Here is a 16,546-nt window from a genome sequence, read left to right as displayed (position 1 = left end):
AAATATTCATGTGGCTAATTCATAGATAAGTCAAAACTTTAAAAGTATGTGTGTTTCTGAAGAGAGACCATAAGTTATTCCACGGGTGACTTTTTATAGTATTAAGCGGAATTTCTTTTAGGAGCTTGAAAATGGATTGTGTGTGTCAGAGGGCCAATAAGGAAGAGGCTGGCAGAGATGTCCAAATAACTGTGCTCATATAAATACTAATTTTTCGATGTGAAGTAAAAACGGCGTGGAGAAATTTAATACACCTGACATCTTTTGGTATTCGCTTGATTTTTTTTTTTTTTAAATCATGAATCAGTATAAATATGTATCTTATCATGTGCTCTGTCGCATCATATAACATCTTTGGCTATTCTGAAGTCTCTTTGGATATTGCGATCGCACTTTAACCGTTGAATTGCAACCGTTTTCAATAGCCTTGCTATTTCTTTGCGGATTTTCGCTGCTTTACACGAAATTAAAGTATAAGACCTTGACGGACGATGTAGAACAGTAGATACGTCATTAGAACAAAGGAAACGTTTCGTATTCCGGCCCAGCCACGTGGGTTTCCAGTGGTGTGTGAAATGTGTTCCAATCGGGTGTCACAACCAAGGACTTACACAAGCCCTTGAGGATCTCGTTGTTGACCAGAAGCTTAGCGAAAATAAAAGAAAAACAAAGAAGAGATACCTATTTGTTACTTCACTCCGAACATAAAATAACGTAGTACTTGGGCGTGAGTGCTTCATGTCCCCGTATATCGTTACGATTTAGGTTTTGTGTAGATTCCGTACATCACCTTATGCGAATGCCCGGGTGATTCCTTAAATAAGGTCGCATCAGTTTTCCTTCCCTTCCCTGCCCTTGTCCCACTGAGCTAGTACTCAGTCTCTAATAACTTCGTTGTTAACGGGACGTTAAACTACCTAACGCACACTGCAACAGTTTTGCAGTGCATGTTGTAAATCGACATTTATTAACAACATACTATCCGTTCCACTCGTGCTCCTCTGCGTTCAGCCACGCTCAAAATCTCCGTGCGTTATTCGTGAATGCGCCTGTCTGAGGAATCTAAATGGAAAGTAGATTATTACGTCGCTCGTATCCTTAATAGACACTGTCCAACAGTTTATTAAACGCGGCTATAGATTATAAGAAGCATTCCGATGACATGTTTAAGTAGTATCTTCTCATTTTGTGTTAACGTTGCAAACACATAGTCAGAACATAATTACAACTTCAGTATTGTTTTTCAGCTGTAAGTAGTTACTACGTCGACAAGTAATGGAAAAGTTAATAACGCGCTCGTGTTGACTAAATTACTCACCTTTGGATATCACGATATTAAACGATTTGATTTTTTTATTTCGGAGCGCGCATAATTCTGTACTAGTTTCTGTTGTACGGTATTGAGCTATGAAAGTACAGTAGAGAGTCGTTAACAGACGCAGAAGTAACTTCAGGAGTGCTCGGACCCTTGCTCTTCGTGTTCTATATTAACGACATCCTGACAACGTTAATAATAATCTCAAACTTTTTGCAGATGACCCAGTTATCTAATGATGAAATGCTGACTGGAAGAAGCTGATCAACTATTCATTCCGATCTCAATCAAAGGGACGCAGAGATTGGCAACTTGCTTTAAATGTTCAGAAATTTAAAACTCTGCCTCTCACAGAACGAAAAAATCTTAGTAACCTATTACCACGATATTAATGAGCTCAATTTGAATCAGTCAACTCATACAACAGGCGCAGTCGTCGCTAATAAACTACTTAAACCTAACTAACCTAAGGACATCACACACGTCCATGCCCGAGGCAGGATTCGAACCTGCGACTTCCAGACGGAAGCGCCTAGAACCGCTCGGCCACTCCGGCCGGCGATAAACTACAGGTCATTGGCACGATTTTTCGAAGTGCAATTACTGTATAAAGCATACTGCTTACGAAAAGCTCGGGCTACCCATCCCAGAATTTGCGTAAGTGTGTAGGATCCATACCAAATAGGCACTACATTGAGGTGACAAAACTCATGGGTTAGCCATATGCAGCATATACACAAGGTATAATAGGGCAGGAGCCGTCATTTGTATTGAGGTGATTCATGTGAAATTTTTCCGATGTGATTATGGCCGTACGGCGGGTATTAACAGACTTTGAACGCGGGAGTGGTAGTTGGAGCTAGACGCATTGGACATTTCATTGCGGGGGTCGTTAGTGAATTCAGTATCCCGAGATCCACGGTGTCAAGAGCGTGCCGAGAATACAAATTTCAGGCATTACCTATCGCCGCGGACGACGCAGTGGCCGCCTTCCCTTAACGACCGAGAGCCGCGGCATTTACGTAGAGTTGTCAGTATTAACAGAACAGCAACGCCGCGTGAAATAATCGCAGAAATCAATGTGGTACGTCCGACGAACGTATCCGTTAGGACAACGCGGCGAAATGTGGCGTTAATGGGCTATGGCAGCAAACAACCGACGCGAGTGCTTTTGCTAACAGCACGATATCGCCTGCAGCGCGTCTCCTGGGTTCGAGATCATATCGATTGGACCCTAGACGACTGGAAAACCGTGGCCTGGTCAGATGAGTCCCGATTTCAGTCGGTAAGAGCTGATGGTAGGGTTCGAGTCTGGTGCAGACCCCAGGAAACCATGGGCTCAAGCTGTTAACAAGGCACTGTGCAAGCTCGTGACGGCTCCATAATGGTGTAGGCTGTGTTTACATGGAATGGACTGGGTCCTCTGGTCCAGATGAACGGATTATTGACTGGAAATGGTTATGTTCGGCAACGTGGAGACCATTTCCAGCCACTCATGGACTTTATGCTCCCAAACTACGACGGACTTTTTATGGATGATAATGCGCCATGTCACCGGGCCACAGTTGTTCTCGACTGGTTTGAGAATATTCTGAATAATGCGGGCGAATTATCTGGCCATCCATATCGCCCTACATGAAGAATCCCATCGAACATTTACGGGACATTGATCAGATCGTGTACAAAACCCTACACTCGCGTCACTTTCGCTATTATGGACGGCTGTAGAGGCAGAATTGCTCAATATTTATGCAGGGAACCTCCAACGACTTGTTGAATCCATACAACGTCAAGGTGCTGCAGTATCTGGGAAAAAGGAGGTCCAGCACGATATAGGAGGTATATTGAACGTATGCAAAGAAGGGCAGCACGTATGGGCACAGCATTGTTCGACTCACAGAAAGCGTTACGGAAATGCGTGAAAAACCTGAACTTGCAGACGATTGAAGATAGACGAGAACTATTCTGTGAAAGCCTGCTAAGAAAGTTTCTAGAAGCAACTTTTAGTGATGAATGTAGCAAAATACTGTAAGCCCGTACAAACCGCTCCCGTAGGGACTGAGAAGACAATAACAGACTAATTACTGTGCACATAGAGGCATTTTGTAATCATTCCTCCTTCGGGAATAATCATTAATAAGTGGTACAATGGAAAATACCACATGCGACGCATTTCATAGTGGTTTGCTGAGTATAGTTGTAGATATAGACAATCCACTTGCGTGCGTTTCAGATCTCCCAGACAGTACATCATACGAGGGGCGTTTGAAAAGTCCGCGCAAAAATAAAAACTACTTACGTGTTTGGGGTAAATCTTTTTTATGTTTGGGGTAAATCTCTTTTATTTTTCGACATAGTCTCCTTTTAGACTTGTACACTTCGTCCAACGCTGTTCTGATTTGCTGATCTATTCCGAATAATAAGAATTGTCCAAGTCTGCAAAATAGCTAATAGTTGCTGCAATCACCTCCTCGTTTGGATAAAATCTTTATCCTGCCAGCCATTTTTTCAAATTGGGGAACAAATAGTAGTCTGAGGGAGCCAAGTCTGGAGAATGGGGGGGGATGTGAAACGAGTTGGAATGCTATTTTCATTAATTTTGCGACCACAACTGCTGAGGTGTGTACTGGTGCATTGTCATGATGGAGAAGGACTTTTTTGCGGTCCAATCGCCGGCGTTTTTCTTGCAACTCGGTTTTCAAGCGGTCCAATAACGATGAATAATAAGCACCTGTAATAGTTTTACCCTTTTCCAGATAGTCGATGAGGATTATCCCTTGTGAATCCCAAAAGACAGTCGCCATAACCTTTCCGGCCGAAAGAATGGTCTTCGCCTTTTTTCCTGCAGATTCTTCCTTGGTAACCCATTGCTTGGATTGTTGTTTGGTTTCATCCACAGTGACGAAACGACGCTTAAAGTCCTGCGGATTCTTCCTGAACAGCTGCAAACCATCCCTGCAACACTTCACACGATTCCGTTTTTGGTCAAGCGTGAGCAATCGCGGAACCCATCTTGCGGATAGCTTTCTCATGTCCAAATGTTTATGCAAAGTATTATGTACCCGTTCATTCGAAATGCCCACAGCACTAGCAATCACGCACCTTAACTCTTCTGTCATCCATCACCTTATCATGGATTTTATCAATGGTTTCCGGAGTCGTAACCTCCACAGGGCGTCCGTCCAGAACGTTCAACATCACTTGTGCCCATATGGCCACGCCGAAAATCTTGAAACCACTTATAAACTTTTCTAATCGAAGGTGCAGAGTTACCATAATGATTATCAAGCTTCTATTTAGTCTCCTGAGGCGTTTTGCCTTTCATAAAGTAATGTTTAATCACCACACGAAAATTCTTTTTCGACCATACTTGATTCACACGAATGCCAAACGCGAAGAAATAGACCAATATGGCTGAAACTTGGTGTGCGTTCTTTCCAAAGATGCTACTAACTAAACATAACCTCGATACGCGCCGGTGGTGCCATCTCTTGGACTTTGCACGGACTTTTCAAACGCCCCTCGTACTTGGGCACCGTTTTTCTGATATTTTTATCTACCACTCCAGAGCTGCCACTTGCAAAATTACCAATCGCTGGAAAAAGTCAACCCCCCCCCCCCTTACCCCACATGAATAGACATTTCCTAATATTTCATAGTTTCTGACTAATATCATGTCGGACATATCTACCGACGTAACTGTCGTAGCGCTTATGATACTGATCTGGAATTAGGGGGAAACTGGGGTTCAGACCTGTCAACCGTACTGATTTTGGTGTGCTGTGAGCCCCCTAAATCACTCCAAGCAAATACTAAATTTTCCTCAGTAAGTCTTCCGCCATTTCGTACGTGCGTTTAATGACTACGACGTGGACAAAACGTTAAATCCTAACCGTGCTCCCTTCCTCATTCCAACTATCTCCCAGGATCTACGACAAAATCAGAACGTGCATTTTGCATACGAAGAGCATGCATGATGTTGGCGTTACTTGTAACAGCATCTTGATCAGTGTCTCGGTGTGCGTCTTGTGTGTCAACTCCAGAAAATAGCTGGTGGAGGCCTTCGAATTTACATGATTTTCACGTTACATCTAGGGATAACTAATCAGAGAGGTATGGGAGATAGGTAATTCTTCAACTTTACCATGTCATCATTTATTTGCTATTTGTAATGATATTATTCAGTTGAACGAATATAAAGGATTGATTTATTTACGTGGCGTTAATATTAAATTTATGTATCAGTGAGCATTAGAATAATTGCCGGAATGTTTTGATCAATTAGTTGTGATGTAACTGGAGTGCTGGGAATGTCAACCAGTAAAACGCTATACTTAATGAGCACAGCTATGTTGCAGTTACAGCACAGATTATCATCTAGGAGTGGTTGGTGTCGGCTTCTTTCGAGACCACGGAGAGGACAGTGCAGCATGGCGCCACAGAGTCCGCTTCCTGTGCACGGTATCATTAAGTTCGATGGCGTCAGCTCTGGAATGGCAGCATTGTTCCCGTTGCCTCAGTCCCCGCTGACAGTTAGTGCAGGCGGGCGGTGGTCTGAGCCTTGTCGAGTTCTCCCTCATCCGCTCTACAAAAGGGTTAACTGCCAGCGACCCTCTCCCAGGTTTCATTGTAATGTCGCGTACACCGAAGAAACTTGTATCTGACCTACCGTACGTTTGACTCTCGACTCATTGACAAATTACATAAAGAAAAAGAAATGAAACCAGACGACCAGTGGTACTAGTGGTCCGCCCAGCGAGGGTGCCGTAGTCACGTTTAGAGTAATTAAGTGTGGCAAACATATTCCATTTATGTGACACTCTGTCGTACCACGGAGCGAAGTATCCAAATCGTTAGCACACTGGACTCGCATCCGGAAGGACGACGGTTCATATCCGTGTCAGGCCATGTTGATTTGGATTTTCCATGATTTCCCTAAAATCACTCCAAGTAAATAGCGCGATGATTTCTTTCAAAGAGCACGGCCGATTTCCTTCCCCATCCTTTCTTAATCGGAGCTTGTGCTCCGTCTCTAATGACTCCGTTTTTTTTTTTCCTTTATTGATTTTCAATTCCCCCCGAAGGGAGCGGGCTGGCAGCAGCTTAGTATGCTGCTCTACAGCCTACAGACTTTTTAAAAATCGGAATAAGAAAGAAACAAGAAAAACAGGCGATAAAACGGTGACTTAAAGTGTAAAATGGCGGAAAAATGCGGAAAGTTAAAACAGAAAGCAAAGGGGTTGGCAATGTTAATAAAGTATACAGGAATCAGACAAGTAACATAGTAGACACACAATTAGAAAAACATGGCGACAGTCTGGTTTCAGTTCTCAAGAGATAAAAAATCACACCCAGCGACAGTATGATGGCCGTTCGCAACACGTCCCAAAAGACACACAACACGGAACACTCACTGTAAAACACTGCACGAAGATGGCGGCACAAAGATGACACTCCCGAGCCACGGGCAGACGAGGGGGGGGGGGGGGGAAACAATGTGGGAGGAGAGGAAAAAACGAAAAAGGGGGGAACCAAGGAGGGAGAGGACTCATATGGGGGGAGAGGGGCAGGGCAGACACGAGAGGGAATGAGAAAAGGCAGAGGAGGGAAATGCAAAAGGACTCGGGGGAGAGAAGGGGGCAGAGAGAGGGGAGGTGGGGAAAAAAGAGGGTGGAAGGGGGGGAAGAGGGAGCCCGGGAAAAGGACAGAGGAAAGGAGGGGGCGTGAGGATCAGAATTGATAGGAGGGATAAATGGAGGGAGAGGGGCATCATCCGGGAGGGGGAGTTGATGGAAGCCACCTTGGGAAAGGAGATGAAATGTGTAGAGATGGAGGGTGGGGGAGACACAACAGTGAAGACGTGGCAGGGGGGGGGGGAGATGAGAGAGGTGAGGAGCAACCAGGGGGTGAGGGGGATCAAGGCGGCGGGAGGTGTAGAGTATGCGGATATGTTCTAGGAATAGGAGCAGATGGGGGAAAGGAATGAGGTCATAGAGGATCCGCGTGGGGGACGGGAGGCGTATATGGAAGGCGAGGCGGACTGCAGGACGCTCAAGGATCTGGAGGGACTTATAGAATTTGGGGGGGGGGGGCAGATATCGAGGCGGGACTGGCATAACAGAGGATGGGACGGATTAAGGATTTGTAGGTGTGGAAGATGGTAGAGGGGTGCAACCCCCATGTCCGGCCAGAGAGAAGTTTGAGGAGTCTGAGGTGGTTGTGGGCTTTGGATCAGATGGAGCGGAGATGAGGGATACTGGTGAGGTGACGGTCAATGGTGAGGCCAAGGTAGGTGAGGGTGGGGGTGAATGACTCCGTTGTCGAAGGGACATTAAATACTAACCCTTCTTCCTTTTTCTTCTGTGTCGACACGATGTTATCGGACGCACCTCTTTGCGTGAGGAACTATTCCATCTCTGAGAGCCTGTGTGCCATGCTAATGCTTTTCTGGTCTATCTACCAGACAGACGATATTCGATTCCTTATACTACTGTCTCAGAGACTGCCAGCTCTCAATAAAATATTTCGCCATCAGCATGCTTGTATTGAATTTAAATACCTAGGTGCGTTTAAAACTGTCACAGTCGTCATGTCGCCTAATATAGTAGCAATTATTTGTAATATAAGATGGATGCTTTTCATAACGAAGTACTTTGGGAATTTCTGCTTAAGGTTTGCGTGATGTAGTATATTTAAAAAAATAAAATACGGAACTACTGCTAGCGCTCCGAGTGGAACCATTCTCCCTCCTTCGTCATCAGCCAAAACGTAACGCGGTACATATTAATATTCCCCCTTTTCAGTATTAAATAAGCGCGGTAGTGTAGCGAACGATTTAGGTACTCAATTGCGTGAATGCTTCATCAATATAACAGAATCTGAAGCCGTTTTGACGTAAATACTTATCTGCACAGATAGTCAACGGAAGCGTGAAATTTCACAGTTGAACTGCCCCTCTTCAGTTAGTCCTATTATTATTACGTTATCTGGAATTCTAATCTACAAATCTAAGGCCAGGAGATAACGTTAATACTTAGAACATTCAGGAGGTAGTTAAAGCGCATATGGATAACATTTTTCTGTTCTCTAAACGTGCTTGTCGCTTCAGCAGAACTTAACGTTGTACAATCTCTGTTGCAAAATATTTGTTCTTTATGCTGTGTGTAATAAATTAGATAAACTAGCGACTAACCGTGTCTCTACATATGGAAGCGTTAAGAAAATACCTCTTTCTTCTTTAAATCTCCACAGTTAACTAGTACTATTTATTGAAACATGAAACACTATTTTTGGATTCAGACCTGTTGCCTGATATAGTAATCATTTGGTTCCATATGTAAGTATGGTTTTTTTGTCAGCAATCTTTTGCAAAACAGTTTACTTTTTCGACATTTTGTTGACAGGGAGCCAGCAACTTTATTAAATTTCTTAAAGCATTTGTTAACGATTCTATCGACAGTTGCCGTACTTATATTTGGCGACTAGTTTCAAACCTTACTAGTTTATTTTCAAGCGAGACCTACTGAGGCTGCACTGACAGTGCACAGTTGCAGAAGGAAGGTTCCTTTAAACGTTGACCTGAAAGTATTATATTGTACGTAGGGCATGTTCCAGATTCACGTGCTGTATTAGTCAGGTAGGTGTCGAAGTAGAGCATCGGAGTAAATTGTTATTACCTCTTATTTTTTGTGTCTCTAATTTTCGTCGTTATCGATTATTAACTGTCACTTGCAAATCCATATCAGCCAGTACCAAAAAATGAGTTCTAGTACATAAATGGACGACAGTTCGTGATTCCCATTGACCGTCTCTCTACAGTAGCAAAGAATCGAAGACATTCGTCGTCCAACAGACTGATAAGGTTACACAGTATGTTCGGAGGCATTGTTTTAAACCAGACAATGTACTGTACATTCTCACGGTCTCTGAAGCAAAATATCGGGACAATGTCGAGTGATTTGCAGATGTAAATGAAGTTCAAACAACGAAATAATTTAATGTTCTTAGTATAAACAAGGCTTACAACCAAGAATCGTTCCTAAATCAACGTGAATTTGACTTGTCGAATCCTGTACTAACTCATTAAAGGAAAAGTCGTTCGCACAGACGGCAAGTATCTTGATGTGCGATGCTTTCTTGATTCCGTAGAACCCAAACATGTTCTGTCAGTTCAGTTTTCTTTCACCATTGTCTCCCAAATGACGTTATTGTCGGGAAATGGAGGCAGATGTATAAAGAAAATAGCGACACTCACTGATTTTACATGCTGTGTAATAATCAGCGTAAAAATGCGTTATGCCTTTGCTAAACTTATGATGCATACATTTATCTCTACGTGACATGTAGCCGTTAAAGCAGTCTTGTGCGTTACTTGTATGCCTGCTTACGAGTAAAGGTGATTTCACTGATGAGCAAGTAGAACGTGATTCCGATACCAATGCGAGGAGACAGGAGTAGCTTCGTGAAGACTCCGCAAGAGGCAGGCGCGGCGCGCGACGAGGTGCGCCGAGTGGCCGCTAGGGGCGCTGATATTGCTGTCCTACAGGGCCTGTTGGATAGCAGGGGAAGTACGCGTGAAGCCGGCGGAGCGGTCGGCCGGCTGTGTACAGAGTGTGGTGGTGCTGTTGTGTTTTAGTGGCTGATGATTAAGTGACTTGGAATCATGGTGCTAACTACCGGAGCGAGTAGAGCTCAGCCCCCGGGGCCAGTGTCGGCGGGTTGGTTCGCGTCACTCCGGAGGAATCGTAAACAGCACAGGACCGCTTCGGTCTCATCGTCGTCTTCTGCTACCTCAGCGCATGGGAGGCTGCTTGCTCGGTCAGCGTGGGACCTATCAGCATCGTGCTTGGTAAATACAGTGACTGTATTTATTGCGAGGTAGTTAGCAGTTAAGAACTGGCGACATTTCAGTCCTTCCAGTGTGACACTTGTTGAATGTGATGGTCCAATCGTGCATAACAACGTCTGTCAAACATTGTGCGTCAACAAGTGGAACATAGTGATTTCTGTAAACTTGCATTTACAGATGTTGTAATTGGCGAAAAATATTGAGATGGGACAGAAGAGCGCTAAAATGTTAATCAGTTGGAAGTTGCAGCAGATCATGGATCATTGCGTGGAAAGTTGCTTTCGCAGAACCGGAGTCGATGTGTGTCAGGTATACTTGCGCAACCACGCTGCTGGAATGTCAGGGCTGTTTTGTGCGAGAAGCGTAGACGTCTGTGCCCGATCAGTAAGGTGTCACGTTCCACTCATTGGCGTAGTTTGTGCAGCGCTTGTTTTCCTGGATCGCATAACTTGCGCCAAATCTTAGTCGTGTACGTGCCCGCAGGGGATGCGGGCGTCATCGCTTAATCTCTGACGCGTGCGGAAAGATATCAGTTTGACAATATGCGTAAGAACTGATAGCGCTACCGGATGGATGCGAAATATCTCGATCCCAATCATCTCAAAGGAAGTGCAAAGCCTCAGAATTCCTGAATCCGCTCCCTGTGTTACGTCGAGCATAAGTGACACATTCATTGTTTATATGGCCACTAAAAGCAGCGGTGAATAATAGTACAGTTAACGATAATTGTCATTGAGCAGCTTTTTTCTAGCGTGCGTTGGCTGTAGTTACTATTTACATTAAGAAACTATATTGTTCATTGATGTTAAAGCGAGCATGTAGCTACATTAAAAATTTAAGCTAGAGGGAGTGATAAGGCTATTACATAATGCTTGGAAATAATCGCACTGTTGCCGAAAATGTTTTTTCTAAATGCTGTATTCAAACCAGCAAGAATGATAGTGATTACGCAGTCAGTACACTGGAGACACCCAAGTCTCACTTGAGAAACAATGAGATCGGTTGTGTGGATTTAGAAACTACAAATTTCGGAAACCGGTTCGCAGTCATGTAAAGGCTTACAGGCTGCGTTGCTCCCGCAAGGGTCGTTATATATTGTTTATAGCGCGCATGAAAGTGTAGAGACCGGTTTTTTCCCCTTCCTGCTTCCGGAAGGGGACGTCTGGAAGAAAGGATTCATTGAATAGTTCTGTAGATCATTCATAATCAAAACGGAAGAGATTGTGCAGCACTTGGTAGAATTCTATAAAGCTCTTTGAGCTTGTTTCCTGTCACTGTCGAGCGAGGTGGCGCTCTGGTTGATTGGGTTCGTGTTCTCATAGGTTTGGGATTTTAGGCAAATGTTGATTGTCCGTGGAACAAGCATAGCCGAATCCTCTCCTCACCAGCTGCTGACATTCGGCGGAAATGAATTCTAATTTTTTCTTCCGCTAGCGGATTAAGAAATAAGCGCAGTGTCTGAAAGCTACATCGGGCGGTAAAAGCCTGTGACGTACGTGTAGAAGGCCGAGGAGATTAATTAGCGGCTGTTGCCAGCTCTGCCGGGCTGTCACCTTCTGTAACCTTCCGAGGGACGAAAGGCTTCGTTCGCTAGCAAATCCCGTACCGAGAGTAGTCTTTGGAAGTCCGCGCTGTCTCACCGACTTCGCGCTTGGAATTAGACTGCTTCGTATGAAAGCAGTCACGATCCGTTGGTCTGCTGAGACTGTCTGCCAAAAAAACTATTTCGGAGAATGCATAGCTGCTACCCTCTGAGCTTGTTGGGTACTCTATAAGAGACTCTTGTTGAGTACGCTGTATAGCACCTGACATTTAAGTTTGAGCGAAGGCACGCGTACATAAGATTTCAGAAGATTCTAATCGTATATATATAGCCCCCTGCTCTCCGTCCCCCCCTCCCCCTTCACTCACATGCAGAAGAGAAAGTGCGAATGCGGATATTTTTCACTGATGCAGAACGCAAATATTCAGTGACCAAAATATTTTGAAATACTGTAATACTAGTTGTGTTCGATCTGAAGAATGGTTCGATGCAGCTCTCCACGCACCGAGCGAGGTGGCGCAGTGGTCAGCACATTGGACTCGCACACAGGACGACGACGGTCCAAACCCGCGTCTGGCCATCCTGATTCAGGTTTTCCGTGATTTCCCTAAATCACAAATACCAGGATGATCCCTTTGAAAGGGCACGGCCGTTTTACTTCCTCGTCGTTCCCTAATCCGACGGGACAGATGGCCTCGCCGTTTGGACCTCTTCCCCAAATCGTCAAACCAGCTAGCTTTCCACGCTAGTCCAGCTGGAGCAAGGGCGGCGGTCCTCTCCACCCGCTACACGCGCGCACAAGGATATGCACATGTTTGACAGGCTTCGTCGTAATTATGTAGAGTTGGCCACTGTCGCATCTTACAAGTTTCATACTGGAAGAACTGAAATGACGCCAGCTATCAACTCCTGAGTTGATAGGACACACACTGAGGCACCAAGCAATCGTCAACGGACGCGCGCGCGCTCTTTGCTACCCATTCATTTAGTACATCTTAATTAATTACCGGATCTACCCATCTGATCTTCAGTAATATTCTGTAGCACCACGTATCAAAAGTCTGTTATCTGGCTGAAATGTTTCTTCCACGTTTCAATTCTGTATTAGGCTACTTCAGTACACTTGGTACCAAATCACGAAAGTCCTAGAGATGAGTTTCTGTGAAATGGGTTGCCCACCGAAAAATAATATAAATTGACTCTTAGATTACACGTGGCTTCATTTCACAGAAGACGTTCAGTACTCTACATTTTGTAATAGTTGCACGGAAGGAATATCAGTTGCATGCCCGAAGTTTCCGTAGGGCAAGCAATATTCAATATTTGGTTATGCAGTGGCGAGATTAGGAAGCTAATTCCTCCAAATGAGTAGCGCTTCGTTTCCAAGTTTGACCTGGATTGTAGCCTAGGTAATTCAATTGATCAGATGGAGAAAACCCTTAAATGTTTCCAGATACCTAAGGTCTTTAGTGTTTGCTTCAGAAAGTCTTTTCTTGAAAACGATGGTCTTGTACAGCTGCAGAAATTTCAGTACTGCCCTTATCGTTGTTTGTTATCGACAGATGCTGTAAGGCCCGTTTTACCAAAGAGACCTTCTTGTGAAAATTGTCAGTTCGGAGCCACGCGACTGCTACGCTCGCAGGTTCGAATCCTGCCTCGGGCATGGAAGTGTGTGATGTCCTTAGGTTAGTTAGGTTTAAGTAGTTCTAAGTTCTAGGGGACTGATGACCATTGATGTTAAGTCTCACAGTGCTCAGAGCCATTTGAACCATTTTTTTGTGAAAATTGAATAGTCGAAATTCTTGCGCCCTTCGTTTTTGGGTGTAAATCAGCAACCAACCACGTCGTGAGCGTCTGATGTCAAAGATCTGTGGATTACGCGGAGTGTGGAGTTCTAAATTTCTGAGTATACTGCACACTGCGCATGCGCAGACAAGGAGCTGGCAGCGTCTGCCAACATCGGAAATTATAACCAATTCTGATCGAAGTCATAGATATTACATTATGGCAATTGCAAAATTACCCAAGGTCCTGGTATTTTTTCCCTACTAGTGTCCTAGTCTACGAGAGGCGAAATATCTGAAAGCAAGAAGTATTCACATTTTACAGAGAAAGAAACCCGCACTTTACATAAATAAGAGCGTGAATAAATCTCCTTAATGAAATTCAACGGTGAAAATCAAAATTATTGGACGAGAAAAACAAATTTCGTTGTTACTTGGCAACTTACAAGAAAATCAAAATACAAAAGATACAGCAAAAAGGCGCTATTTACTGCGTGCTATGTATTGTCTGATATTTTTGGATAACTCTTTTCATGTTCTTTCTACTCTCGGGTGCGTGGAACAATTTACCACACGATATTTGAGAACTTCCACTTTGAGTTCTACTTTAGTCGTCAATGAATGCTGTCGTCATTGCTTGTTCGTAAATTTTGTTACTATATTTCGATTTTTCGAAAAAGAATCGATCCTCATAACCTCACTTTCACCATTCAGATGCCAAACTGCACAGCAGACAGCTGTCACAACACCGGAGATTTTGGCGCCGACGTGTAAACGAAAATACTCAAAACATACGAGAGCCGGTACTGGAATAAAATGCCAAGGGCGCTGCAGTGGACGCACTAGTTTAGAGTAGTCAACAGGGACAAGGAAAGTCGATCGTGTAAAAGAAGCTTAATACTACAAGCTTGGGTTTGGAAGGACTGTTTCGTTACGCAAGGCAGCCACTCATTTGACTTTGGCAGAGGCGGTGGTCGTGCTATTTTTTCACTCTGTCTGCAGACTCGACTAGACTGTGTGCAGTTATTTTTGTTCACGCTGTGTGCACGAACGCAGCCGATATGTTGAGTTCAAGGTGCAGCAACAGGTTGGGCGCGCTGCGCTTGTTTACCTGCGCTAGGTGGGTGCCTCGGCTCAGCAAGGCTGCCGATCTGCGCGGCTGGTTTGCCTGCCAGCCGGAAGCGGTGGCCGCCGGTTTGCGTCACCGGCGCGGCGCCTGTGCTGTGCCTGTGGAATGTGCCTCCTGCTGCGCCGCCCAGCCCTCACGGCCTTTGACTTATGCCCGTTCTACACGGGACGTGTGAGCTTGCGAGATTACCCGTGACGCACCGGTTCCGCCGGCCTTTACCACGTAGTCGGGGACACCTGCATCGCTTTTGGAAGGAACAGGATGAATCCTATTTTCACGCGTATGAAGGAACTTCGATAGTGCGCTGGCGACCGAGCGGTAAGCACAACTGACAAACAGCGCGAAGCTCCGTCTGAATTGTGTCCTGCTCAGCGAAATGCTCCTCTCCTAATAGTTAATGGATGAAGCATCTGCTGTAAGCATTCATTGGAATTTAAACGATAAGATGGCCGTGCATGGAAATGAACGAAATTCAGTGATTCAGATGTATTTGTATCCGGAACTAGTCTTAAAAAAAATGTTCACTTGTAAATTCATTCACAAGTTAACCTGTCTTTGGCACAGAAAGGGGGAAAATATGCTGCTGTAACTTTTCGATAAATTACCAGATGAAATAAAATGTCTGGCAAACAGCAGTAATAGTTTTAAAAATAATTTGAAATTATATCTCCTTGACAACTCCTATACAGTAGACGAATTCTTAAAAAGGAATAAATATATAGTTGAACATTTTTGAACAGTTCCCCACACTCGTTTAATGAACTGAGTAAGAGCATGTGGATTATCAGACCAATAGTGTGATTGGATTGAAGAGTTCCTAGATAACAGAACGCAGCATGTCATTCTCAATGGAGAGAAGTCTTCCGCAGTGAGAGTGATTTCAGGTGTGCCGCAGGGGAGTGTTGTAGGACAGTTGCTATTCACAGTATACATAAATGACCTTGTCGATAACATCGGAAGTTCACTGAGGCTGTTTGCGGACGATGCTGTAGTATATCGAGAGGTTGTAACAATGGAAAATTGTACTGAAATGGAGGATCTGCAACGAATTGATGCATGGTGCATGGTGGCAATTGAATCTCAATGGATGCATGGTGGCAATTGAATCTCAATGTATAAAAGTGTAATGTGCTGTGAATCCACAAAGAAAGATCCTTCATCATTGAGCTACAATATAGCAGGTCAGCAACTGGAAACGGTTAATTCCATAAATTATCTGGGAGTACGCATTAGGAGTGATTTGAAATGGAATGATGATATAAAGCTGATCGTTGGTAAAGCAGATGCCAGACAGATCCATTGGAAGAATCCTAATGAAATGCAATCCGAAAACAAAGGAAGTAGGTTACAGTACACTTGTTCGCCCACTGATTGACTACTGCTCAACAGTGTGGAATCCGTACCAGATAAGGTTGATAGAAGAGATAGAGAAGATCCAACAACAGAGAGCAGCGCGCTTCGTTACAGGATCATTTAGTAATCGCGAAAGCGTTACGGAGATGACAGATAAACTCCAGTGGAAGACGCTACAAGGGAGACGCTCAGTAGCTCTGTACGGGCTTTTAAGTTTCGAGAACATACCTTCACAGAGGAGTCAAGCAGTATATTGCTCCCTCCTACGTATATCTCGCGAAGAGACCATGAGGATAAAATCAGATTAGAGCCCACACAGTGGCATACCAACAATCTTTCTTTCCACGACCAATACGAGACTGGAATAGAAAGGAGAACCGATAGAGGTACTCAGGGTACCCTCCGCCACACCCCGTCAGGTGGCTTGCGGAGTATGGATGTAGATGTAGAATATATGCCTTTTGTGCCATTTAAGGGAATGGGGTACGTAATAAAAACATTATTTTTATGGTTAATCATGAGTGCATTTATTGTGCACTCGACACGTTCCACATCATAACTGTTACCGTGAGAT

At 44.3% G+C, this 16,546-nt stretch overlaps 1 protein-coding gene across 4 annotated transcripts in view; it reads left to right on the top strand.

The window, feature by feature from the left end:
- The window catches only part of LOC124594848 (cytohesin-1), a 210,495-nt gene that overhangs the window by 133,427 nt on the left and 60,522 nt on the right, over positions 1 to 16,546 (top strand). For 3 of the 4 annotated variants that reach the window (XM_047133306.1, XM_047133307.1, XM_047133304.1), the window contains exon 1: positions 9,878 to 10,163. The exons of the other annotated variant lie outside the window; for it this stretch is intronic. In XM_047133306.1, coding sequence (XP_046989262.1) covers positions 9,978 to 10,163 — 186 coding nt within the window. In that variant the 5' untranslated portion in view covers positions 9,878 to 9,977. Of the gene's footprint in view, positions 1 to 9,877; positions 10,164 to 16,546 lie in introns of those variants that run through there. 4 annotated transcript variants of the gene reach the window in all.

Source organism: Schistocerca americana, chromosome 2, assembly GCF_021461395.2.
Source record: "Schistocerca americana isolate TAMUIC-IGC-003095 chromosome 2, iqSchAmer2.1, whole genome shotgun sequence".
Taxonomy (NCBI): Eukaryota; Metazoa; Arthropoda; class Insecta; order Orthoptera; family Acrididae; genus Schistocerca; species Schistocerca americana.
The sequence above is the reverse complement of the archived record's forward strand: the minus strand, read 5'-3'. Positions and strand labels throughout refer to the sequence as shown.